Here is a 26,022-nt window from a genome sequence, read left to right as displayed (position 1 = left end):
CATTCGAGTGCTGCGTGTTTTGTTGTGTCCCCACAGATCCCCCCTGCGCTCATCCGGCGTACACTCAAACGTCCCAGGCGGCCTTGCTGAAGCAAACTGTCAGGCGTTTTTTTTTTTTTTCCCCTGACACACTTTGAGTAAATACTTCATTTGGAACAGCAGATGAGTGCAGATGAAAATATGTCTTGCAGAATGTAATTGAAGCAGCTGAGAATGCAATCTGTGTTAATCGCCGGTTTGATTTTGACACATTTTTTAATGCAAACACCGGAGCTGCGCGGCGTCGTTTTGCTGGTTGGTTTTAATGGCTGCCTGCGATGCTTCGTGCACACCTGTACGATGTCAGCCGATGTGAGGCTCAGCCCTCCGACAGCGAGCCGGTGTTGTGTAAAGCAGCTGGCAGATTACAGAGCAGCTCCTGGCAGATATTGTAGCAGTTCATCTCAATTTTACATCGTAAAAGAGAAAAGGTCAGACAAGTCCTGCTTTTCTTTTTCTGCTGTTTCTCCTTTTTCTTCAGACCAAACAGACTTGTTGTTGATGTGACATAACTTAGGCGCTGTCACCTAAACATTACAGTCACACAAATGGAAATGGTGAATGGACATGCATTTGAAATGCACCCACCTGCTCATCAGGAGTTCCGCAACACTTCTGTACTCAAACACGGATGGAACAGACATCCAACAACAATCCAGTGTCTTGCTCAAGGACACCTCAACAGATATCCAGGGGATCACACTCTAGACGTTCCCCCAAGTTCATTTTTTTTCTCCATGGATTGTTCTCTTGCGGAATCTAACATTTTCTGTATCTTATTTTTAAACACGTCAACTAAAACAGATTCTTTATTTAGTTTTATTTGTAAACAACTGTGTATATTCATTTATCAGATCTCTCCCTCTTCTGTGGCTCCCCGCGGCACTTCAGACCCATTAGATGCTGCATAAATAACGAACAACAGGCCGAACGTTTAATTGTATTCTTTTAAAGGCTGATCATTCAAACAGAGGCACCGAATTTGTCAGAGATGAGTTTTTGCTGTGGGTTTTAGGTACCGGAGGATGTAATGTTTGGGATGGACATGAAATACATGGCAGTGCCCATTTTCATTGTTATAGAAAGAAAAATGTGCCACCGAGTGTCTCACTGACAAAACCTGTCTGTAGAGTCAATCCACTACTCTACTTGTTCACAATATCAATACCTTTATCCTTTCAACCAGACTGTCACACTTTCTGGTTTTGGATTAAAAAAAAAAAATCATTGTCGGCTAAATGAATCATGCAGCAGTCACCAAATTTGTATTTGGCAAATTAATAACATATTCTTGGGAGACAATACTGGAACACACGCAACATGCAGAGATGTGAAAATCACATCCTCGCCCTCTTTTGCGAAGTGCTCTCTTCCTGTTTGCCGTGTGTTTCTGTGCGCCATCTGTCAGTATTTGTTACCCGTCCACGTGACAGTGAGCAGCAGAGTTGTATGACAGAGCGGCAGAGCTCCGCGTTGAGAGGAGTGAGACGCTCCCTCTGTGACACAGTCGGAGACGAGAGCCAGTCACAGCGTGGTCGGTCCTCTCGGCGTCCGACGACAGAGTTACTCATCGCTCGGGGAGCTGTTCTGAAGCATACATGTACGGCGTGACGCAAATGACGAGAGAAAGGGGTCAGAAAGTCAAGAAGTGGGATATTGCTTGTATCCGCGGCGTTGCAGCGCGCAGGCAGCGGCTACGATTCCCATCAAGTCACATTTCACGAGGGATTGCAGTGGAGATGATCCCAGCCCATGACTCCATTTTACCTGTTTTATGGTAAACAAATCCAGTCAGGATTTTGGAGGATTAGTGTCCACGTAATTCTTCGTCATGAAGTGCTCTCACTTAATCCGCTGGGTATTTGCATTCATTTAAAGCTTTTTGCCAGTTTGCCGCTTTTGGATTGTCCCTTTAAATACCTTCAACCGCCGCCTGGTTATGAATTCTGACAACAAAATGATTGTTCAAGCCTGAGAGACACAGATATATGTATGTATATATGTGTACGCATGTGATGGAAGAAGCGAGGGGGTTGTGTTTGAGGGACACAAACGGCCTGCCATGAATCCAGACACTCACAGCTCGGGAAGTTTGTGCCATAAATCGCAGGGCCGGGTCAGAAGAATGGAAATTGACTTCATTTAAAACTCATCAACCCGCTGCTGTTAGAGTGACAGCAGATAACAAAGAAGCAGAGAGGGGGCCAGTAAAAAGGAGCTTTGGGCCACTTTCCTTTAGCCTACTTTAGAGCGGAGCGTTCCGCGGCACAAATGTTTCAGCTTTTTGTTCTCCTGTGTCAAGAAAAATTGCTTATATTGTTCAGATCTTCGCTGGATGTATCACCACTGGCTGAGACATCAATATATTTTGTCACACTGAATGTGTTCAGCAGCCAAAGACCTCTACGGTCTGCTTTACAGCTGTGAATGGACTGGGATTTTGCTAATTTCCTGTGTTAAGTTGGATTTTTTTTTTTTGATGCATCAGATCAGGAAAAAACTGGAATGGACACACAAGAGTTGGATGTTTAATTGGCCCCAAACAGAGTGAATCAAGTCCACTCAGGGGAATGCCATATTTGCACAGTTCCAGCCAGTGTCCACATTTGTTTTTATAGACATACATTTAATTAAAAATGAGCGCATATCGAAAGAAAGACTCAATTCCATGCTAGTACAAGAGGAGATAGAGGAGGCTGAATTGCTGTAAAGCAGGAACAGTATAAAAAAAATAATTTCCCTTTTGAGGTGGGCACGTCACAAATTCGTGTCGTGACTTGGCCGAGAGACACAGCAGACTTTCACATTGTGAATAGGTGATCAGAAACAAAGTCACCACGAACTGTCTTCACCGTTCCACTTGGCAGCTCCAGCGTCCTTCTTTTAACATTTGTGCAGGGATGAGAAATCTGTGCTCTTATAATTTCGATCTTGGAACACGTTGTACAGTTTATCAAGAAGCCGAGAGAAGGTAAAAAAAAAAAAAAAAAGTAAACTTTTATGACCAGGTCAAGGATTTATCTCAGGATGGTTGAATGAGAGACTACATCAGTCTTAACAAGGCTGAAGAGGCAAAATACATTTATTAGCATTCAGGGAACTTGCCACTCCGTTTACATTGTTTATAGTGTAGCTACCCCTTTAATATCTGCGGGTATATAAGATCAGTGCAAATAAATCAGCAGACTAGCAAAAATTCTGCACAAGGCATTTTCAAATGTCGTTTAAAAACAAACATTTAAACTTAAAGAAGAGCTGATAACAAATGATTCTGGATTGACTGAGAGAAAACATATGCATGCACATTTGGCAAATGATACAGAAATAAAGATGCAATAACAAAATAGCTTGAAAGCACTGTATTTGCATTGTAAGTAGTAGGTCCGCGTGTGTTATCTAAAGGCACACATGTAAGAATTAGCCACATGTTGAATTTAAGCTCCACACCAATAGGGGGCAGCAAATAACAAAAGTAACCAATAACTGGCTCTAACTTTAGCTGCTGTTAGCTTGTTAGCTCAATTAAGCTGCAGGCAGTCCAGACTGGAAGCTGGTAGCAGTGTGGAGTGTTATCTAGTTCAGGATCTATGGTGTTCTGGAAGGAGGGGGTTTTCAGGATGGCAACAGGGGGATTTAAGTTACTAATTATCAAAAAATAGCTGAAATGTCATTTCTGTTCATTTTTGATCATTTGAAAATATAATTCTTAGATATCGCACCTTTAATGAATACTCATATACAGTTATTTAACCCATCAATTTCTCAGTTTTTCTTAAAAATGTATTTTGTCGCACTATATCAGTATATCAGTAATGTGATAAGTCCAATTTTAGAGACTGCAAGTGAGGATTTTCATCCTGATCTCACACTCACACTGGTCGGTCACTGACATTTCACTCTGCTCCATAAATGAAAATGAACAGTGACAAAGTAAGATTCGTGATCTCCGTCCGCCTCTGTAGGAATAAGTTTGTCCCCTCAACGATTCATGAAACAACATCAACAGGCGTTTACTGTACGTGTATGTCCAACAACAGTCAGAGAACATTAGCCAAATCACCAAGATATTAAAAGGTTCCTCTCCCCTCAGCCTCCTTGATCAGACTAATCACCCTTCCGGTGGCTGTCTTCATCCCCCCCTGCCACCTTTCAAACACTCGGTCATGTCGAAGCACCCGGTCTGCCGTTTTACATTATTAGTTCCCTGCCGGTGGCGCTCCCTCTTATGCCGAGAAGCAGAGGAAAAGCAAGGTGAGGAAGATAGAAAGCGACGGCACCTGCCTGCTCGTCACAGAGGGAAGAGGAGGAGGAGGAGGAGGAGGTGGCGGCAGCGTTGACGGCCTAATCTCTGGCTCTGATTATCTTCTCATTACAATCAGACGGGAGCCACTCGAAAGAAGAGGAGAATGTGTGATTACGCTCAAATCTCCCATGACTAAAACAGAGGATAATAAGCAGGGCTAGAGCTGTGTGCTCACATCTAATCGTTGGGTTTATTTAGTCATTCGTTCTGCAGGGTTTGACTGTGGATGAAGTTTTTTTGGGGGGGTGGGTTGGGGGGTGGCTCAGGTGGAAGTGGATGAATTCGTAAACACCTGACTTATGGCAGCATTATTTGCAAGCCAAAAATAAACTGCTCCAATTTTTAAATCTGCATATAATATGTTCAAACACGAGGCTGAGCGTGTCACTTTCCCCCGCTTTTGCTTTTTCCAGCTGAAAAATCTTTAAACTCCGTTTTTTTAGCAGAAATGAGAAAAAAAAATTAAAAAATTCAAGGGGAATTTGAAATATTCTCATGACCATGTATCTCCCGTGGCTGCATCTGCAGGGCAAAAGATAGAAAACACCATTTCCCCAAATATGTCAGGGCAACTGAAGCATGTAAATAACTACATTTCAATTGACACCTCGATTTGAATGGTAAATGGCTGACCTCCAATTTTCCCGTAGAATGGCTGGCAGGGAGAAATGAAGGGGAATAAAACATATATCCAGTAGACCAGAGGGGAATACGGCTAACCAAGCGTGCTAAATCCTCCCTGCTATTGTATGATGGAGGCACTAACTGTGTGGGCAACTCTAAAAATCACTTTTTTTTTGGAAAAGTTCTCAAGAGAGGGCACAAGAGTCAGAACTCAATCTTTTTTTTTTTTTTTGTTTCTTCTCTTATTTCTCTTCCCCTTCACAGTTTGGAGACGACAGCCTGCCCGCCGCTCAAGACCGACGAGAGGAAGGTGGCGGCAGCGGCAGCGGACACCAGGGTGGATGCCGCGGACAGAAACGGCTGCATCAAGGGAAAAGGACGCAAACACCACAGTCATCGCAGGGCCAGGAGGTGAGATGGTTGTTATGCTTGCACAAATACCAACTGGGAGCAGTCGAGAGCCATCGAGAAGGTTTTCTGAAAGAGATGAAAAACTCAAGAAAATCAAGATCCTCTGAAGCTGTGGGATTTGTTTTTTTGTTTTTTTTTGCGGCAAAGCGTCTCTGATGATGAATGGTTAAAGTTTTCATTTGTTTTTTTTAGGGAGTTGCTTTTGTAGATTTAAGTGCTGGCGATAAAGCCTTTTAACAGCACAACAAAACTCCTCGAGGGCTCGACTCTCAGGGAGAAAACACAGCTAATCTCTATATTCTGGTGCGAGGAGTGTAAACAGTCTTATCAGGTCGGGCCCGGTGGAGAAATACAAACATGAGGAATTCCGCACGGTGTCATTCAGATCCTGTCTTTTCAACGGCACCTTGAACTGAAAACTCTCCTTCACACACCGAGAATAATTTTCTGGCTTCTTATTCCGAGGTGGGAAAAATCAATTCAGGCAGATTTCTTTTCCCTCTTCTTTTTTTTTTTTCTTTTTGCAAGAAACCTCTTAATTAATCTGACACCTTCAAAGCCTTCGCAGTCACATAGCGGGGAAGCAGCCAGTGATATGTAAAAACACGACCGGAGCCGCATCTGAGGTGCGTTAGAGAGGATCACAAACATGAATCGCTTCTCTTTGGATGAACTTTATACCCAGCGGCAGCTTCTCTTTGTTTTTGAATTCAACAGCGAGCGCAGGGAACACGCAGGCACGCAGGCTTCTGATAATCATTTTTCCCAGTTTGTGCGAGAGGGAACAGACGTCTGATGGAAAGCGATTTACCGTGCTTTTTATCCCTGAAACTGAGAGCTCTTTTCTGTGAGTTGAACTTACAGTAGCGGGGCTTCTCTCTGTTCAGTAGCTACACGTGGCAGCGAGATATAAAGAGTCGTTTGAAACGCAAGTCAGTTTTATCTTTTACATAAGGATATGACGACCAAAACGTCATCTTATACCATGTTCTGTTATACAGCCACACAATGACAGTGGTAATATATAATATAGTCAGTGAACCAATCAAATATGTTGTGTCTGGGCTAATTCACTTCAAAGTTTGACATTATCTTTGATAAAAGTGCATTATTTCTTCAGACATTAGTGGAAATGCTCCACTGTGTGGTTCAGACCAATGACAAAGGTGTATTTGCATGTGCTAATTTTGCACAGAGCATAACGACAAAAATGCAAGGAGCTGCATAGGTGTGGGCACACCTTAAGAGAAGCTAAAGAATAATACAGGAACTGCTTGTCACGAGTTTAAAGGCTAATCAGATGCTAAAACACAGGGTACTCCAATTATTCATAATAATCACATATTATACAACTCTGAAATTTCCATTAAAGGCAGTTAATTAGTTAAACAGTAGACTTAAATCTCAACCTTTTCATACATATATTTACATATGCTTAACAGTCGCAGTTTGGTTAGCTTGAGGGAACAAACGTTGGATCCATGCACAGACTCCAAGAAGGCAAATGGTGGAACCGAATGAACGAGAAGCTGATCAAGAAAACAGGCATGCAGTAAAAACTAAGAAACAAGAAATTACAAAACATTCAGTAACTAAAATGTACAATTTGAAGAAAAAGGGTGGGGAACTCAGACAGGAACGCAGATTGATCACAGGGAACAAACACAGAGGTGACTCTGACCAGGACAATCGCAAGGGAGGGAACACAACATGACAGGAAGTAACACAACATGATGCATGAGGACGAACCCTACAAAATAAAACAGGAAACAATAAAACTAAATCTCAAAATTATGACACAAACCTGATAACATTGTGTAAGTTAAGTTAAACATGTCACATCTGCTCATTACAGACACAAGTTAGAAACAAGTGGTCATTGGAAACAAACACCTGTCTCCTGGGTGAAAGTCCAACGTTTACTCAACCCATCCATTAACCAACCCTGACATTTTTATTATTGTGTGTACAGCAACAGTCAAAGGCAACACAGTGTGTTGCTGGATGATGTTTCTGCAGTAGATGAATGAGTTTCAACTTGGTACCAGATGCATCTGTGACGGATCTGACACTAGAATCACAACTGTAGTTGGTTTGAACACGGTCTAAAAAGTTTGAAATCAGGCCACTGTCTAGATGGAGAGTCTCTGAAGATTATAAAAAATGTAACAGCAGTAACAATAGTTAATTTATAGAGCTAATTTCAGGTCAAATTAAGCCTCCGCTAAGATAAAAACACAAAAGCAGCGTAAAAAAAAACTGCATGAGGTAGAAAACAATAATCAAGCCTACAATGTAGGAGGAATTAAATTATAAATGCACAAAGGCACTCACAAATGAACTGCCGTTCACTAAAAATAGGTTTTAAGATTTAAAAGTAGAGGCAGACCAGTGAAAGGTTCTTCCTGAGCCGAGGGTCTTGATTAAACTCAGGAACAGTAAAAAGATTTTAGTGGACCCCCAAGGCTTCTTATACTTATAGAAGGTTTGGTACTGGGTATAAGCCTGTGATTTGATTAATGGTACCTGAATTAACTTTTAAAGTGACAGATTTAAACTAAACTCAACTGATCTTACGTTCTGAATTCTAATCTTTTCTGATAATCGCTGATCACAAAGAGAGCATCTCTAAGACACGGTGCAGCCGGCGTCAGCGGGGTTGCAAGCGTGTATCTGAGGATCTGACTGTCAGGAGTACTAATCACCATGAGGCAACTGTTTATCAACTCTGACCACAAGGTCAGCTGGTGGGAGGAGAGACCGGGGAGACGGAACAGCAGCTACATCAGCCGTGACTGAGCTTCCGCGGCCACACCGATGCATCACAGCCACCGAGGGCCACCGGCTCTGAGCCGATAATTAATGGATCAGAAGTGATCAGGAATATAAAGAAACGCGTGAAAAATCCTGTGCTTGTGATTGTTTGTTTCCATGAAGCAAAAAGTGGCTACCGGACTGGATTCATTTCTGAGTTTTCTGTCTCAATTACGAAGCATCACAAGTAGCAGCCTGAGAAAAGTATCTGTTGAGGAAGACATTTGTTCTGTGGATTGTTATCTTGATAATTAGCTGGCAGAGGTCCAATTTAGGAAAGCAACCGATGTTAATTATAACATGAAATCACAAGCCACCGACGCTTTCTTCTGTGTGGAAACGGTATGTTTGCTACAGTGGGTATGTTTTAGAAAGTAGGGAAAAAAACACATACGTGAAACATTTCCATTCATTTCCACTGAATCACACGTTTAATTACAATAACCCCCCAAGGAGAAGACGAAATCCACCTGACCACGCCTGCACCAGATGCTACACAGTACCTGACACCAAGCGCATGATGTATCTTTTATGTAATGACATATCTAGGATGTAGCTACATGCATACATTTATGGTATTCATGCGTGATTGCGGCAGAGAATAAAAAGCAGCATGCTCTCCAGGAAAATAGGCTGCATTCAGCATTGAGCATATTCTCATCAGATGTCCCCAAATCCCATTTTCATACACCATTGTTTCGCGCAATCACCATTCCCAGTGTAGCTGGCAATTGACTGCTCTCTCATTCTCCCTTTCATTCGCTCCACCTCATCAAAACGAACCGTTTCTGCTGGCAAGAAAAAATGCAAATGCTTGCCTTGTGCTCTCTTCCTACAAGGCCGGAATGGTGGAGGTGTTAATGAGTGACAAAGCGTTCTCATTACCAGGAGAGGGTACTTGGGCTTGGTCTGTCTAATCAGCCCTAATGCATTTCAGTTCCTAATGCTCCCCAGACTGCCGACTACACCAAGCAGGGCCATTTATTATGGCAAGACGGTCTTCTGCATTCAATGAAATGGGCACAAAGTCTCCAGAGCTCTGTGGTCGCATACATCAAGCAGGGCTGCAGTTTGTCACTGTCTGGATCAGCTCGGCTCACGCTCACCTGTTAGCATGACCTGCTGCTTGTGTAACGTAAAAGGCAATTTCCCCAGATTTTGACATGAATGGCCAACAATTACCCTTAGGTAGGCATGAAAGTGTAAAATGTGTCTTGTACAGCTTTTTACATTTGTAGACATTTTAATGTTTTCTGCCCATAGCTGTGCTAGGACAGAAATCTGGATTTCGAATCTGTAATCTCATGTAAACTGTACATTTATAGACTTACTATTTATTCTCCAAAGGGGCTGCAGATTAACCCATTTCTGTCTTTGATGACCAGAAAATTAAAATAATTTGTTTTGTAGCTCAGTTGAGCTTTTTTGGCTTCAAAACACCACTGAGCAGCTTTTGTATGAATGAACGGGGCTCTGTGTCCAGATTGAAACGTCCTTAATAGACCGCATCCTGAATTCCTTCTTTATTTACACTCTACCACTGGATTCCTGATAATGCATCATCACTTTGCATGTCAGAATTTAGCATGTTTACCCAGGTCCTATGAGAAAATCAAAGTAGAACCAGGGTAAAAAAAAAAAAAAAGAGTTTTTGGTTTAAGTGGGTTTTTTGACCAGTGGAAAAGAGGTATTATTAAACAGGCCAGTGCCCAATTGAAAGAAATGTGCAACATATTTTTATTCAGATCCTCCTGTTTGCTGCTATTTTGGTGGTTGTTGGGAAGGAGGGGATTGTAAACTGCAAAACAGACAGGACAGATAAAGCTTTAACTTTGTTTGAACCACCAGACTACAAAGCAGCATCTTTCCTCAGGGTGTCAGAGTTCTAAATTCATCCACAGCACTCCATTATAAATTTCTTTTTTCATTTTATGACTGGTTTGGCCTGGTCAAAGGCACTAGGAATAATGATAGATTATATTGCCAAAAGTATTCACTCACCCATCCAAATAATTGAAATCAGGTGTTCCAATCACTTCCATGGCCACAGGTGTATAAAAGCAAGCACCTAGACATTTCTACAAACATTGTCAGGAGAACAGTACTTGTCTGACTGCATTGTGCCAAGTGTAAAGTTTGGTGGAGGGGGGGATTATGGTGTGGGGCTTCAGCATACCAAGAGATGTTGGACAATTCCATGCTCCCAACTTTGTGGGAACAGTTTGGGGATGGCCCCTTCCTGTTCCAACTTAGCTGTGCACCGGTGCACGAAGCAAGGTCCATAAAGACATGTATGAGAGTTTGGTGTGGATGAACTTGACTGGCCTGCACTGAGTCCTGACCTGAACCCGATGGACCACCTTTGGGATGAATCAGAGTGGAGATTGAGAGCCAGGCCTTGGTTGAAAATTCCCATAAACACACTCCTTAACCTTGTGGAAAGCCTTCCCAGAAGAGCTAAAGCTGTTGGAGCTGCAAAGGGTGGACCAATGTCATATTAAACCCTATGGATTAAGAATGGGATTTCACTTAAATTCATATACAAGGCAGGTGAGCAAATACTTTTGGCAATAGAGTGTATATATCTAGAAATACCTAGTCCATCTCATTTGCTTATGTACGTTATATAGAGAGACATTGGTATTACATAACCAGTTAGAAGTTCCTCGCTGGATGCTCAATCTGTAGAAAATATTTTTTACAGAAAATTCTGAAATGACCCTTCACAGTTTTCCAGAGCCCATGTGACTGCTTCATCATCAAGCAGCAAATTGTGACATTGACAAACGTGCAGCCTGGATCCTAACAACATATCAATCATCAAAATAATTGCAGACTAATTTTCTGTCGTTTGAGTAATTGATTAACCACTTGTGACGAGTGAAAATGACTTCAGAGTGGACGAGTACGTCATGCACGTCATGCTCCTTTATGAATTCATAAAACAGTTCAGTGGGTCTGCCTGTACCCTGATTCCTGTGGCGCTCCCTGTCTGCATGCCATCTCCCACCTCTGCATTATTAACCGCTCTGCCATTAACCATGTAAACACTCCATCACTCTGCCGTGAAATTCCCATTAGCTCCGATTTGACCTGGACCAGACACCCTGTCCGGTTTCCCCAACAAAGCCTATTTGCACCCTCATAATCAAACTGAAGGTGAGGCTGCCCGCGTGAGTTGCCGTGAACAGCATCTCCTCAAAACCATCTCTCCCTCAGCCGACATGCTCGCCCTCGATCTCCTTCTTAATTCTAGTCTGTCTGTAGTTGAAAGAGTCGTTCCGCGAGGCCGCAGTGCTTCAAAGGCCTTCATCTCCTCTTCCACATCAGTCATTCTCCGAGAGAAAATGAAGTGGGCCTCTGGATGGCAATCAAGCCAGACAACTGATGAAATCTGACAAGTTCTTCTTCTTTATAATAACGAATGCACACTTGAAGAGGAGAATGGATGAATGGCAGGAACATCTCAGCCGCCAAACACGATTTATACAATAAATTACCGTGAATGTACTTAGTTACATTCCGTCACTGAGTCTGATGATTATTCATTTTGTCTTACTTTAAATATCTTGCTCTCCAGAAAGTGACAGGTGTGTCAGATCATAAATTCTGATTGTGAGTACAAGTGATTGGCATTAAAAAGGGATTTCTTGATTCCCTCCCAGACAAAAAATTAAAAAAAAAAACGAATCCATCCATTGCAACTAGCTCACCTAGATAACACAGCTACACTGAGCGACTGGATTCTTTTGAGGTGAAAACAACCATCAAATGGCACATTTATCAAGGCGGCCGTTCAGAGGCATTACGGTCGACAGTTTGGGGCATTAGGCGTAAACTTATAGTCCTTGCGTAATTCAAACAGAGAGAAAAAAGGTTGGGGGACGAACCCTGACGTAACTGCTGTGCAGCTGACGGGATGTATCACAGATCGTTATCATCAGTCTTGACTTCACTGAAACTCACTGGCATGCGATCTGTCTTGCGCTCCGCACCAGTCTGGATGGGATTTAATCATTCTGTTGTGATGGGATCATCTCATAGGGACATTTGGCTCACAGATAATCTTGCTTATGTGTGTCAGGATCAATCAGGATGCATTTATGTGCGGTTATGTGATGGCAATGATGAGTCACGTGGATTATTTTACCCCAACTCATTCTGTTCGGGGGTATTTTGCCTGCCAAGATTTCTGGGGGAAAAGAGAAACCATTATAGAGTGAGTTTAACACTTTTCTCACAGGGACGAGTCAAGGCAACACTTCTGTGATATTAGACGTAGGTGAAGATTATTTCTTCGGAAGTTCTTGCACACTAGAATCATCTGTCAGTTGTGCTGGTAATGTGATGTTTGCACTGCTTCACTGGTGTGTTTATTTCAGCCGGTCACACACCAGTTAGCACTTTAAAACTATTAACATGATTTATTCATGTCTTGCGGTCAAGGGGCAGTCCAAGCCAAAATAGGAAAGTAAAAAACATCTCCTCCCCTACCATTAGTGGTGTCCTGCCATCAGGTTTAGTGTCATATGCAAGGAATTTGGACAAAGTGTAAAAGTCAAGAATCATAATTCTAAAATGTAAAACATATCTAAATGGAATTCAAAGAGCTGTACAGTGTTTGAAACGAAGACGTCCGAAAAACTGGACAAGTAAACCTCAAACTATGTGTTGCCAGATCAAACTATAGGCGAGCGAGAAAAAAGCAGGTCATTTGGGAAGAGTAAACCTCAACACTGAGACTCAGAAGTCCAAAAGTCCAGGTAATTGGATTCCTGAGCTGTACCTCGCGCTGTACAAACGTGAATTCTTCCAGCTGTGGTTTCACATTTCCTATCCCGTCAGCGGTCTGAATACAGAAGTGTCCCCTCTGCTCTGTCTCCGCTTGCAGCCCCTCCTTTGACGACGACCTCTCCCCTCGGCCCAAGGGGAAGAAGAAGAAGAGAAAGTCTGAGCGGAAGAGGAAAAGGAAAAGGTCAGTTTCCCTCCCAAAAAATGAGACGGCTCTGCGCTGAGATGTATTGTTGGGCCCCCCTTTTGCCAAGTTTCCCTGAGATAAATAAATCGAGAGGGTGTGAGGGAGAATGCAGGCCAGAGCTCACGTTGATGTGTTGTCCCGCTCCAGGTCTCCCTCCCACAGCCTGTCGCCACTGCGGAAGAAGAAAAAGAAGAAGAAGAAGAGCTCCAAGAAAAGCAAGCGGCATAGGTAGATCTCTCTTACTACAACAATATCGGCAAAATGGCATGACATTTAACTTTAACTCATCTTTTTTTTTTTGTTATTATTATTCCACCAGGTATACCTCCAAAAAGTCAAAACGCAGGTACGTATATGCCTGTTGCAAGGCTGTGTATGCCTGTGATTTCTGATGGTTTGAATATTTGAATAAAAAGAACAGCAGCAGTCATAAATGTGGAGTCACATTCAGCGGCTGCTTTCCGAGCAATTTCTGTATTTCCAATTTAAAAGCCGGTGCCCTTTGCAGAATGTATCAGTAAGAAAGCAGGCTGTCTGTGCCAGGGCTTTGTCAGTCTTAAAGCCTCTCGCTCATGATTCCATTCTCTTTCATCCCACCAGCTCTTCGAGTTTGAAACATAAGAGAAAGGATGAACGCAAGCACAAGAAAAGGTCAGTCTGCGATTGCTGCATCAGAATCATGTACTCACCAAAGCCTGCACAACTTCTTTTTGACCCGCCCTCCACCTCCTCTCCCTCCGCCCGCGGTATAAGCCCACCCAGCCCTTTCAGAGCATCCACTGCCAAAGGGACGGAAGAGAGAGGCTCCTCCAAAATGCCCTCATGTAAGGGCAGGACGGGTGAATGCAGAAACGTGCAGCTTTTATTTCTCCGAGCGGAGCGTGAAAAAAGCCTCGTAAAGAGGAAAACTGATTGAAAGCTTGAGCCACAAAGAGAGGGGAGGAAAAAGGGGTGAGAGAGGGTAAGAGAAACCAATTTCATGCTGTGATCTTTCAACATTTTTATAATTCGACACTGGACGAGCGAGCCGTTGTTTGTGAGCACAGAGACCAAGTTCAGTCGCTGCTTACTTGGACAGGAACCGCTGCTTCCTGGCTCGGTGCGACTCTCGCTTGCTTTTGTTCTTGTCGTGTCTTCGCGTTTCCTTTAAACTCTCTCCTTCTCTTGTGTGCCCTCCTATTTCTCAAACAGGGGTCATGTACATCAGAGGTAGAAATGGATGCTTGGAAAGAAAAAAATAAATAAAATTGTACATCCCTGAAGTTAGAGTAATATATCTATATGTAGTTATAAGGTTGACTTTTAACTAAAAGAGGAAATATCAAACTCTTCAACTCTCCCTCCCTCCCTAGCGTTTTGCTGTGGTATCACATAGCATTAGCAACATACCGCTAATGGCCTGGCCACTGTCTAAAGCAAAACAAAAAACAAAAACCGTAAGAATCCCATTTTGAGCTAGAAAACATTCTCGAACACAATCTCAGTGCCAAGTAAACACATCTCAACAGGGGAACAGACTGTGGCACAACACCGTGGCACTCTCCACTCTCGTCTCACTTCGGTTTCTCTCACCCTCCCTTTGCCTCCTCCATCAGTGAGGATCTTTTTCTATTGCAGTGCTGGGTTTCCAGTTATTCGACCGTTACCTGAGAAAAGCGACCAGACAACAACAATGCCACATCCTGTTGGCTTCCTCTGTGGCATAATGTTGCCCAAAAAGCATAGTGAATGAAAGGTTTACAAGGAGCCAATCTGAATGCACATGCACATTTTCCTACAGCCATTACACTGTGCAAACCTAGATTAACGTCAGAATCATCATTTAAAGCAAAGAAGTTGTCCACTGCCAGCTTAAGTCCAGCTAGTAACATTACAACACCAAAGTTATGTCACATAGGTAACAACATCTCTGGTAAGTAGCTTGTTTACTAAACCTAATCAAACTGTGACCATTCCATGACTGTGGATCTGCTTTCCACAGAAGCTGATTGGCGTTTGCACTGCATGCCATCTGAGACTGTGAAGTTATGTTATTTATACGCATATTGATGAGACCGAGTCGATCGAGTGCAGCAGATGAATGGGTTTGACGGGTAAAATCCAGTTAAGCACATCTTGGAAAACATCTTACTTTCCTATTTTTAGATCCTTTAGAGAGAATGTGGATTTAGAAGTTGTGTCTGTTTAAGTCGATTGACAACAACAACCTGCACGGCGGTACACATTCACAGTTGTCGCTTTGTTCTTGGCAGGTAATTTAATGAATCTGGAATGTTACCCGACTGTCTTATAAAGCTCCAAAATAATGAGTTCTTGTCAAAAAGAGATTGTAGCAATGGCCACAAGGAAAGTAATGGATGGACAAAGAGTGTACCAGTATATGGACAATTTGTACAAGCTACACAGCGGCCACAGACCGTTAGCTACAAATGTGATCACTACAAATGTTTTCACTTTACCCTAACCCACTGATGAAAGCGGCGACCAATTTGTGTGTTCCACCGTTTAGCGCCACAGCCATTACAGCGGCGTCTGACCGCAGAACGGGTAGTTAGATTAACAACATTAGACAGCGGCAACGCAGTTACTGATTAGGGTAAATGAAATGAATGGCATTTTTCAGATTTTACACATTTGGTTTGGCTACAACAGTAGCCCGAAAAAATAATGGGGAAAAGATAAAAGATTTGTAAGATTAAACATTTGTAATGAAGTACTGTGTAAGTGTTCTGTACTAGTACTGTGTACGAGCTAGCTGGCATAAGAAAAGTAAAGGCAGAGGTAGAAAACTCACTTCTGAGGGCAGTTCGCATTCAAATGTGCAGATATGTTAAGGAGACACCACCGCAGTAAAAGCACTTTGTCTACATTTGGTATTTCCCCGGATTTGTATATACAACAGATAGAAACAGCAATTCCTCAAATTTGAGAAGCTGGAATTTGAGGTAAAAAAAAAAAAAAAGTTATTAAGTAATTATAAGAAATGCCTGGTGTCTAGTAATTCCTGTCGACTGACGGCTCATCATGCCTTTAGCTCCTCATCCACTTGTGTCCTCTCTCCTCTGCTCTCCTCATCGCCTCCTTCAGTTCACGGACTCACTCGAGGCGGAGACGACGCTATCGGAGGTCAGAGTCGGACAGTTCCTCCTGCCAGTCTTCCACAGAGGACAGGTAGGAAGCCGCCCACACACACACACACACACACTCTCCCTCAGTTTATCTTATCAGCCCGAGGTGTCTGCCGAGTTTCTGGTCACACGCCAGCGATGACTGATAAGGCAGGGGTGACTTCCTGATCTCAGTCCTTATCTTAGCTTCACAGGAAATGGCCCCAAATTCCCTCCACAGATCAATGCACCCATTTCTAATGACATGTGGCAAATCTTGGATGTGTGATAATATGAAAGACGCCATTTTTCACGGGTTCTATGGATTTTACTGAACAGGGTTGATGGCATGATGATCTCGATTGTCGCTGATGTTAATTAACTCTAAAGTAATCATTGATTACCATTAAATATAGAGTAATGCAATTATAATAAGTGAACTTTGACATATGTAGAATTCACACAGGTTTCATTATAAACCAATCATTAGAATAAATGTTGCTGACATACGTTTCAGATGTCTTGAAACTTAACGTCTCTTTATGTTGCAACCTCATATTTCTTTTGGTTCAATTTTCAGTGTTATGTTGTGAGTAATTGTATGCGTGCTTATGGTCTGGTAAGGTTCAGCCACAAAATCTATTGGGTTAGGGTTTGAAAATGATCATTTTTTGGCTTGCCTTGCTCTGCCGCCACAAACACAGCAAGATATTGTTCAGACACCTCGTTAAAAAAGAAATAATTGGGGCAGCAAATTGTCCCCACATCTTGTTAAACAAACTCCGTTTTGTTGCCACAAACACGTCTGTGAAACTTAACGACATCTTGTGAAAAACATCCAGTGGTGTCACGTATATAATTTTGTAAAGCCGTCTCAACTACACACTGCTAGTAGTTTGCTGACCGCCAAACTACATGTTATCCAACATTTTTATATATCGGAAACTCAATCCCTCAGCAATCTCTGCGACACTCAAGGAACCGTTTCTGTTTTCACCCCCTTCTTTGAAGTGCAGAATTGGCTGCAGCTGAACAGAGGCAGTTACGTCGTAGCGCTGTGTCATGAAAACTAAATCCAGCATTTTTCCCGCAGACACCATCTGCAAAAATCTGTGGTGCATCAGGCATTAGGAGACCTGGCAGCTGTAGTAGAGGAAACCAACGGACTGCTCGACCATGCGGACTTGAAGTGGAGACCTGCAACCAAATCAGTGTGTAAAACGGCTCCAAAATATCGCTCCATCCTCTCCACCGCCACCGTAAGTACACTTCAGGACTCTTCACGGTGCCGCCGCTTGTTCAGTTTGATTTCTCAGTTGTGGCCATGTAAAACGACTTCCTGTCAGCGCCCACAGTGTGGCGGTTTGTTTCTCAATGAAGACAGAAAATGTTTTATGTTAAGCTCGCTATTACAATTTCAATTCCACATCGCAGTATGTTTTTTTTTTTCCACCAAAATGCAACACTTTCCAGGAAAATGTTGTGTCTAAATCCGTTGAAGTGCCCTATTAGGGATAAATATTTACAAAAAGGAAGACCTGACATGGCCTTACTCTGAGCTCCTTTTATGAATTATTTATTTTGCAGCAATTTTATCGAGCCTTGTTTTTCAGTTTTTTTTAAAAACCAACACCATCAAGCACTTGGTAGGGGTGACCCGCAAAAATAATAATGATACCACTGAGAATATTACACGTTACCAGAGGGTTATCTTCCCTGTTGATGAAAAATAAAGTGTCAGACATCAACAATAAATACTTTATTTTTTAAGCGTTATATCTCACTACACATTAATATTCCTTTATTAAAGGTGTTACTGCAAAGCTATAAACATTCCATTCGGTGATGATGTTAATGAATATGCACTGCCAGTGTTTTTGATGAAATATTTAAACAGACCGCATCATACTCATGCTCAGTCAGAAAAAAACAAAATACTTGGTTGCACCTCATTTAAGTCTTAATGTCTACTTGATTTGTTGTTGGCTCCTGTGTGAACATACGTGCATAGACAAAAAAAAAAACAAAGAAACAAAACAATGTTTTCAATCTCTTTTGTCAAATCACGGTCTGCAAGCAGCGAGTGTGCAGGGAACACTTTTTGTTGTCATCAAAAGTGTGACAGACTTTTCTTACAGTTTAGAGCTTCAAGCTGGACATGTACCATTAGCTTCTGCTACGCAACATAAACATCACACTGCTTCCTGTGCTGGCACCCGACGCTAGCACAGCGCTTATGTGATGTCAGCCTAAGATGTTCAAGATTTCTTGACACTTTGGACCAAAAACAACAGAAAACCAGGTCAGAAAATCTTCTGTAACTGAGGCACTGAGACCCGTGTGGTTAAAACTATAAAGAGGACTAAGAGACTCTTGTCCTGCTGTGCAATTAGAGCACATTTTTTAAATATTGTATATTGTATCGACAGGCTCTGAATGTTTAAGACTGTGCTCCTTATTGCAGGTTTAAGTGGTGTTTCCCAAAGAGCCTCATAAATACAGCTACGTCCTTAAAACTCATTGTCTCATGCTTATTGGAGCATGAAATATATTTAATTTCTCTCCAGCGATCATTAAATTATGCTAATTGAACAGACGAATGTTTTTAATTACACACCACAGGGTTTTTAATTGAAATTCAATAAATTAATCCATATATTGAATCACACGCGGTGTTCAGTACCCCAAAGTCTCTCAGGTGGACTGCACAGTCGGTCATTGTTTTTCAGTGGTGTTTGCATTTATTTATGGGTTTTATTTTGGTGAATGTAAAGGCACACAATTTCAAAAAGTGAATATGAGTGATGTTTGCTTAATATTTCTTTCCCATAAAAGCAAGCAATAAAGGGAACGGTAGGTAGAGTGGACGGAAAAAAAAGACTCGAAAAATATGACAATGAATGTGGTTGATGATGAAATATGTCAACCTTCTCTGTAAATGTAAATGGAGAATTGTCTCTTGTGGTGGAAGCATAAGAAAAACCTTGTGGCAACACACACAAAAGAAAAGCAATGAAGGAACCATTAGCAAAAAAAAAAACATAATACCAAGGCTGAGATGAAATGTATGTTGGAAGGTTGCCTTGTCAAAAGTGAAGAATGTCTTTGTTTAAAATGTTCTGCTAGTGAAACCTTTTTTACCCTTGAGTATGCACAGATCGTGCGTGGATGCGAGTGGTTAAATTTCCCTCAGGGTTGGTCTGCTGTGTCGCCTTTAGACGAGATAGTGGGGAAACCTTTGGGAGGACGGATGGGATAAAACCTCCTCAGTGTCTCGTTATCAATAATTGAAGAGAGATCATACATTTATGAGATTACTCAACTATGATCCTGGGATAGTCACTATCTTTTTTTTTCCCCTCTGTGGACGTCTGCAGTAACTTGGAAAAAAAACTTTGCAGTAGTTGTACTCGCATTACAGGCCCACTTTTAAAGCATACTGGGGACCTTTCGCTCCCGAAAACAAAAAGAAAAAGGAACTTGCCAATAAAAGTCTAACTGGCTCAGGGTTTGAAGAGAGGGTTATTGTCTTTTTCTTGCAATTTACGACTCTAATGATGCACTTATGTTGCCCGCTCTTCCCTTTTTCTTACACCTTACCTACTTAAGGAGGAAATCTTGATTGGTAAGTCGATGCTATCCGCAGATTTAGGGATTTACTTGTAGGTCGGTGCAGGTTAATTATTTACTTCTTACAGGAGAAAGAACACAGTCATCTGTCCTATACTGAGGGCTTTCTTAGTTAGACTGATGGGATCTCTCTTTGTCTGCAATCCTTTTCATTTCTACATAATACCCATTTTGTGATGTTTGTTCAATGTTCTTTAAATGAGGCTTCTTTCAATGGGGCTATTGTTTACTCTCCTACTCTTCACTCGAGTTAGACTTGGTAGATTTTTCCACGCATAGTTTTCCTTTCTTCTCTGCTCTTCTTTCTTCCTTTCATATAATTGTTTTAGTTTTAGACTTACTTTATCTGAGTTTGTTTTCTTGTTGATTTTTCTTTGACTTTAGTTGAGTTCAGACTTTTCTTTTGAGGTTAATCGCATGCTTCAAAATTTGCATGATGTCTTTATCTTTCAAAGTTTTCTGTCCCGAGAAAATAAAAAAAAAAGAAAAAAGAAAAAAAAGAAATCTCTTCTCTGTGTTTTCAAGGGGATATGTGGCTTTGTACTAGAGTATTCACAGTGCTTCAAAGCAGATAGCAGGTTCCATTTATTGGCACACACTTGGTTTTAATCTGCAGCCCATTTGTCTGTTTGCAGATTTTGTCGTCAAAACCTGGAAGCGAGCTTTTAGACGGAAAAGGGTCTCAGCACTTAACGAGCCAGACCGACGGTCCGCACGATTACGATTCTGGGAATGACACATCTTCGCCGCCATCAAGCAAAACTGGTGTTTCTCGGGCGAGTGTCATTGACAACAAGAGGAACCACTGTAAACGTCTGGCCTCGCCAGAGAAGCTTAAGTTCACTGACAGGGACAATGTCTCTGATTCAGGAAACTCTGTGACAAGCTACGCTTCCTTGTGCAAACCTTATGGGGAGGATGGCTTGTCTGCAACCCTTTTCAGTGGAAACCCCAAGAGGTAACGTTGTGCTCATAATAAATAATCAAGTTGAATGAATTCTTCCCAGGAAAACTGCAAGCTGTTTTTCTTCTGTTGCCACACTGTCTCCTCCTCTGAAATGTGCATCTTATGTGATGAGACAACAGCACAGCTCTGACTTTGTCACTCAGACATCTTGACGTGTCCCCTTTGCAGAGAGCAGATCACCCTGGGATGTCGGGTGGAGGTTGTGAGACCTCCAAAGACCTCGCGCTGCTCCCAGAGGACGAGCAAGTCATCTCGAAGGCGACGGAAAACCCGGTCATCCAGCAGCAGGAGCCGCAGCAGATCCTCGGGGAGTTCCAGATACTCCGGACGCTACTCTCGAAGCCTGTCGCTGTCATCTTGCAGGTGGCCTGACTACTTTTATGTTGTACCTCTCTGACATCCACTAATAACCCAAGTTACAGTCAGTGCATTTCTACTCACATGTATTAAACTCCTACTCATCTACTCAAAGATGAATCATAATAACTTTCCTCTCCAGCACCACCATCAGGTCAAGACTAATAACTCAACTAATAGCAACACGATGCCAATAGATCAGAATTAGCGGTGCATAATCAAAAGTGATTATAGCATGTATTCGTAATTTCCTTGTCATGCTTCTCGTTGCCAGCTCGTACTCCCACTCGCCGAGTTACTCAGCCGATCCGAGGCGAAGAGGCAGCGTGGCCAGCTTGAGCTCCAGAGGAAGCTACTCCAGATACAGCACTGACAGGTACACTTCGCAAACCGTTTCCCTTTCTAATGACTTCTTATAGTTGTGGACAAGGACAGATGTATAGTTACATTGTCGGTGGTTAAGATGTTTGCACTGTTATGTCCGCTTCTCAGACTACGAGACAGAAAAAGGACACCGAGCTCCAGAGGGAAAGATGTGAAGCATGCACATAAGGTCAGTGGGAAGAGACGGAGACGCAAATCCTACTCTCCTATGAAGAAAAGGAGGAGAGACTCGCCGAGCCATCTGGAGGCACGCAGGATCACAAGGTAGGGCTTTTTCCCAGCCTACAATATACAGTTTTATGCCCAAATGTACTGCCGGTCCCACCCTCCGACCCCCCTAAATCAAAAAAAGCCCCCAACCTGAAGTCTTTCTCTCATGTTGATGAGCTGCATACCATGTAATGGTGTTTAGCCAGAGGCTGAGATAACGACAGCTCTAAAGCCACCGCAGGTGTGAAAGGAGCAGATGGCATAAAAATGGAGGAAAAGAGCGAGCAAGTCTGATGTTCACTTTTTCCAGAACAGAACAGGTCTGTCGCACAATAGGTGTTAATTTTCTTTCATTTCATACAGCAAATGACAAACACCTAGAAAATATGCTTACAAGAACGTGACAGCCACGGAGAGATTACCAAGTATGATGTTTTTATGTCGTTATTGCTCCACTCATTTGTACTGCTTTAAAGCCGCACTGTTCAACATTTGTATATTGATTACCCTCAGCTCTACAGAGAATTCTAACACCTCGCAGCTAAACAGCTGCCTGCTACGGTTGAAAGCAGCACTGATGAAGATTGGCTCTCTGTAGAGCTCAGGCCAATACAGTCGGTTGGCAATATTTTGTGTGTTTGCCACTACAAGCGACACCTTTCTAATGAGTGCACTTGTTAAAGGTGCACTATGTAGTTTTTGGGAGATCAGAAGAGAATAATCTTAATCGACTGATTTTTTTTATAATGAACCAACAAAAAAAAAAGAAGCTCTCTTTGTTTTCCTGACTGAATAAAGGGAATAAACAAACTGACCTTAGAGGACAATACAATTTCATACTGTTTTACTTTATGTTTGGCGGACCCTGCCACATTTCTATCTTCAAACAGTGTTCTGGGGACCTTATTTTCCTCTGAGAACTGCTTTTTTTATTCAGTTATGTAGAAAAAAACCCAACATATTTAAGCTTGTATTTATACCTCAAACTTCAGGTTTGAAGTTCTTCTCCAAAACTACATAGTGCCCCTTTAAGGTTTGGCATAATGAACCAAGTTGGTGCTTTCATTTTCCTACTGTTTTGTCAGTTTTACATCACTTTCCTTTTTGGCCCTCCACAGTGCCAGGAAGCGACCTATCCCTTATTTCCGGCCCAGTCCTTCCTCCAGCAGCCGGTCCACCAGTGTGTCGTCCTGGAGCAGCCTCTTCACCCGCAGCCGCAGTCGCAGCCCAGTCCACAGCCTCAGCCGGAGCCGGAGTAGGAGCCGGAGCCACAGCTACTCCTCCTACAGGAGCTACAGCCGCAGCTCATCTTGGAACTCCATTTTTGGGAGCCGCAGCAGCCGCAGCAGCCGCAGCAGGAGTCGCGGTTCGTTGAACAAACGCACCAAAACCAGGCATTAGGTTTCTCAGAGAACATTAATGGACTGAAGCACCGGTCGTGTTTCCAGTCGTGAGCGAGGACGGGGGACGTTGGAGCAATCGACTGCGTACATCTTCGCTCTGACGCTTGAGTGGAAATGTCCCAACAGGGGTCTGACTTTGTCTTTCACTGATGCAGTCCTGTTCACTCTGCTCACAGAGACCATTGGAGATTGAATGTCTTTTCGTTTGTTTGTTTTGTTCTCGTACTGCATCTCCTTGCATCGGTACTCACAATGGCCTGAGACTGTTCATCTCTTAGATATTTACAATTGAAACTGCACATAAGCCAGAAGCAGTATTCCTGTGTTTGATCAACTGACATTATTTATAAGTCCATGCACTTCATATTAATTTATTCTTTTAAATGAATGCTTGAAAATTGCTGATAACATATTTATTTTAAAAATGATTATACATAATAAGAACTGAAGGGTACCAAGAAGGGTTCAAATGGCTTAATTCAGTCTAGTTTTGGGGGCTATATATGTGTTGGCTGATGAAAGTTTTTAAAGTGGTGTCATAGGACAACGGACTTTTACCATCCCATGTCAGGTCTGTATGTTGTAGATTTTGTGTAGAGAAGCGAAGTGTTGATGTAACATATGATCTGTTTGATCAGAGTGTTGACGAATGGCTGCAGAAGGATCTCTGTCAGGAACGAGGCAAAAGGTTTATTGCTCTGATCTCGACACTTCACAAGCCAGAGAACAAGCGTGTTTCCTCTGAAAAATGGATCGTCGAGAACGGCCTGACGGCGAGCAAACTGCCTGTCAGCTCAAATGTCAAATTAGTTTATCCTCTGATCAGGTGGGAAACAATTGAAATGTCAGTCCATGTAATACAACAGAGAGCAATTGAAACATTGCGCGGGGACAAGGAGGGGGATTTCTTTTGAAAAGATCTTGACAGTTTCAAAGGAGGTATTTTCCTGGCAACTTGCAGTGAATACAGTGTTGTGAATTTTTCTCAAGGTGTAATATGAAAGAATTTGTTAATGCATACAAAAATTATCAGCAGGATGTGAATAACAGCTGTGACCTCTACGTGTTGTGTTGCAAAGATACAAATTAGCATTTTGATCAGCCCGGTCGGGACTGCTAGCTGCACAGCTAATTGAGCCAACTGGCTAAAGGCAGCTAAATCAGCAGAGTTAGCGGTTACTCTAGTGATACGCTGCCTGCTGTTTTGAGTATGAATACAAACGGTCAGTTCTTACATATTGCACCTTTAAAGGTAAATACAATGGGCTTTTCTTTTTCACTGCGATGCTTCAAAGAATATTTGATTTCAAGAAGAGAAAAAAACTGAAAGAAAAAGCTGTTTCGTGTTTTGTGGTGACATACTGAATACAGACGTCTGAACTTGAACTTGAACAGCGTCGGTTCTCAGATGACTTGAATAATGTTTTTTTCTCGTGACAGCGCCAGAACCAAACACAAATGTCAACTATGTTTTTATTCCTGAGTTATATTACAATAGAAGGTCAACCTTTGAATTGTGCAGCACCATACATATTTATTACTTATTTAATATTTATTGGTTTGTTGTCCCTCTCAGTAGTGGTCAATCTTTCTATGCAACGCAGGCGACTTGTTATTATAACACTGCTGTAATTTATTGTTGGTTTGTTGTAAATTATTCTGTGGTTTTGTCACCATCTCATGCATAAACCTCAAAGTAGAGGCAGGTGTTCAAAAGTAGGAGGAGCAGAAAACTGGTATGGCAGAGCACACCGTTTTTGTTTTGGAAGGTCAGCATTTTGGGAAATATGCTTATTTGCTTTTTATGTCAAGAGTTTGATGAGAATGGTGACACTACTCTCATATCATCAGATAAAGGCACTGTAGTTAAGAATTGGCCACCTGCTGAGTTAACTTGTAACAAACAGGGGGCAGGATAGCACCAGCGTAAGAGCAAACCGCTGTTAGCTGTTGCTGCTTTCAGCTAGTCAGCTCAGATAGCCTTGCAGCTAGTGGTCAGGACTTGGATGGGGGACAAACTGGAGCTAACTGTCTAGCATGCTAACTTCATATCTCAGCTACTTTGGTAACCATGCAACGAAGTACGTCGTCATGACATCAAAACTGATATTTCTTCACATTTTGTGGATGATACTAGTTCATTTTCAAATGTTTTTCATTAAAATTCTTAAATTTTGCATCTTTAAATAAGAAGATAGAGCTAGCAGCGGGCTAACTAGGTTAAGCTCAAAGACTGGAAATACGGAAAGAGCCAGATTGGCTTTATCAAAGTGTGAAAAAAACCTGCTGACCAACACCTTAAAAGCTCACTTTTCAAAATATATAACCAGACGAAACTTTGAGTGTAAAATTGACTAGTTTGTTTATATGGTAGGTTTTGTGCTCAACTTATTCTCAACCAGGTGCAAGAAATCCTCAAAACCCAGCCAAGAGACAGTGGTGCATAACTACCCATAAAACCACAGGATTGAACAAATGAGACATACCATGTAAATGAGTGAACCTCAGAGGTGCTGGTGAATGGATCCTTTGCTGTTTGCCCTTGTTTCCAGTCTTTACGCTATGCTAAGCTATCCAGCAGCTGATCATTACTTCAAACTCATCATGGCATCAATCTTCATCTGACACTTGGCAAGAAAGCAAATAAGCATACAGTGTTTCCTAAAAATGTCAGACAACTCCGTTAAAGTTATTTTTCCAAGGCTGCTTAACTTAAACTGCCTAGTTTGAATCTGAGAAAAAAACAAAACAAAAAAACAAAAAAAAACAAAGTTTGAAACTGCCTTACCACATAA

The 26,022-nt window shown here is 42.1% G+C and overlaps 1 protein-coding gene across 2 annotated transcripts in view; it reads left to right on the top strand.

Moving 5' to 3' along the window:
* srrm4 (serine/arginine repetitive matrix 4) overlaps positions 1-25,950 on the top strand; it is a 70,037-nt gene extending 44,087 nt beyond the window's left edge. For both annotated transcript variants that reach the window (XM_037096855.1, XM_037096854.1), the window contains 12 exons: positions 5,231-5,377; positions 13,083-13,166; positions 13,317-13,397; positions 13,489-13,515; positions 13,770-13,820; positions 16,257-16,340; positions 17,370-17,535; positions 20,542-20,864; positions 21,042-21,236; positions 21,505-21,606; positions 21,723-21,878; positions 22,943-25,950. In XM_037096855.1, coding sequence (XP_036952750.1) covers positions 5,231-5,377; positions 13,083-13,166; positions 13,317-13,397; positions 13,489-13,515; positions 13,770-13,820; positions 16,257-16,340; positions 17,370-17,535; positions 20,542-20,864; positions 21,042-21,236; positions 21,505-21,606; positions 21,723-21,878; positions 22,943-23,225 — 1,699 coding nt within the window. In that variant the 3' untranslated portion in view covers positions 23,226-25,950. The remainder of the gene's footprint in view (positions 1-5,230; positions 5,378-13,082; positions 13,167-13,316; positions 13,398-13,488; positions 13,516-13,769; positions 13,821-16,256; positions 16,341-17,369; positions 17,536-20,541; positions 20,865-21,041; positions 21,237-21,504; positions 21,607-21,722; positions 21,879-22,942) is intronic.
* The last annotated feature ends 72 nt before the right edge of the window (positions 25,951-26,022 follow it).

Source organism: Acanthopagrus latus, chromosome 5, assembly GCF_904848185.1.
Source record: "Acanthopagrus latus isolate v.2019 chromosome 5, fAcaLat1.1, whole genome shotgun sequence".
In the NCBI taxonomy this organism is placed as follows: Eukaryota; Metazoa; Chordata; class Actinopteri; order Spariformes; family Sparidae; genus Acanthopagrus; species Acanthopagrus latus.
This window is presented reverse-complemented; position numbering and strand designations above follow the sequence as displayed.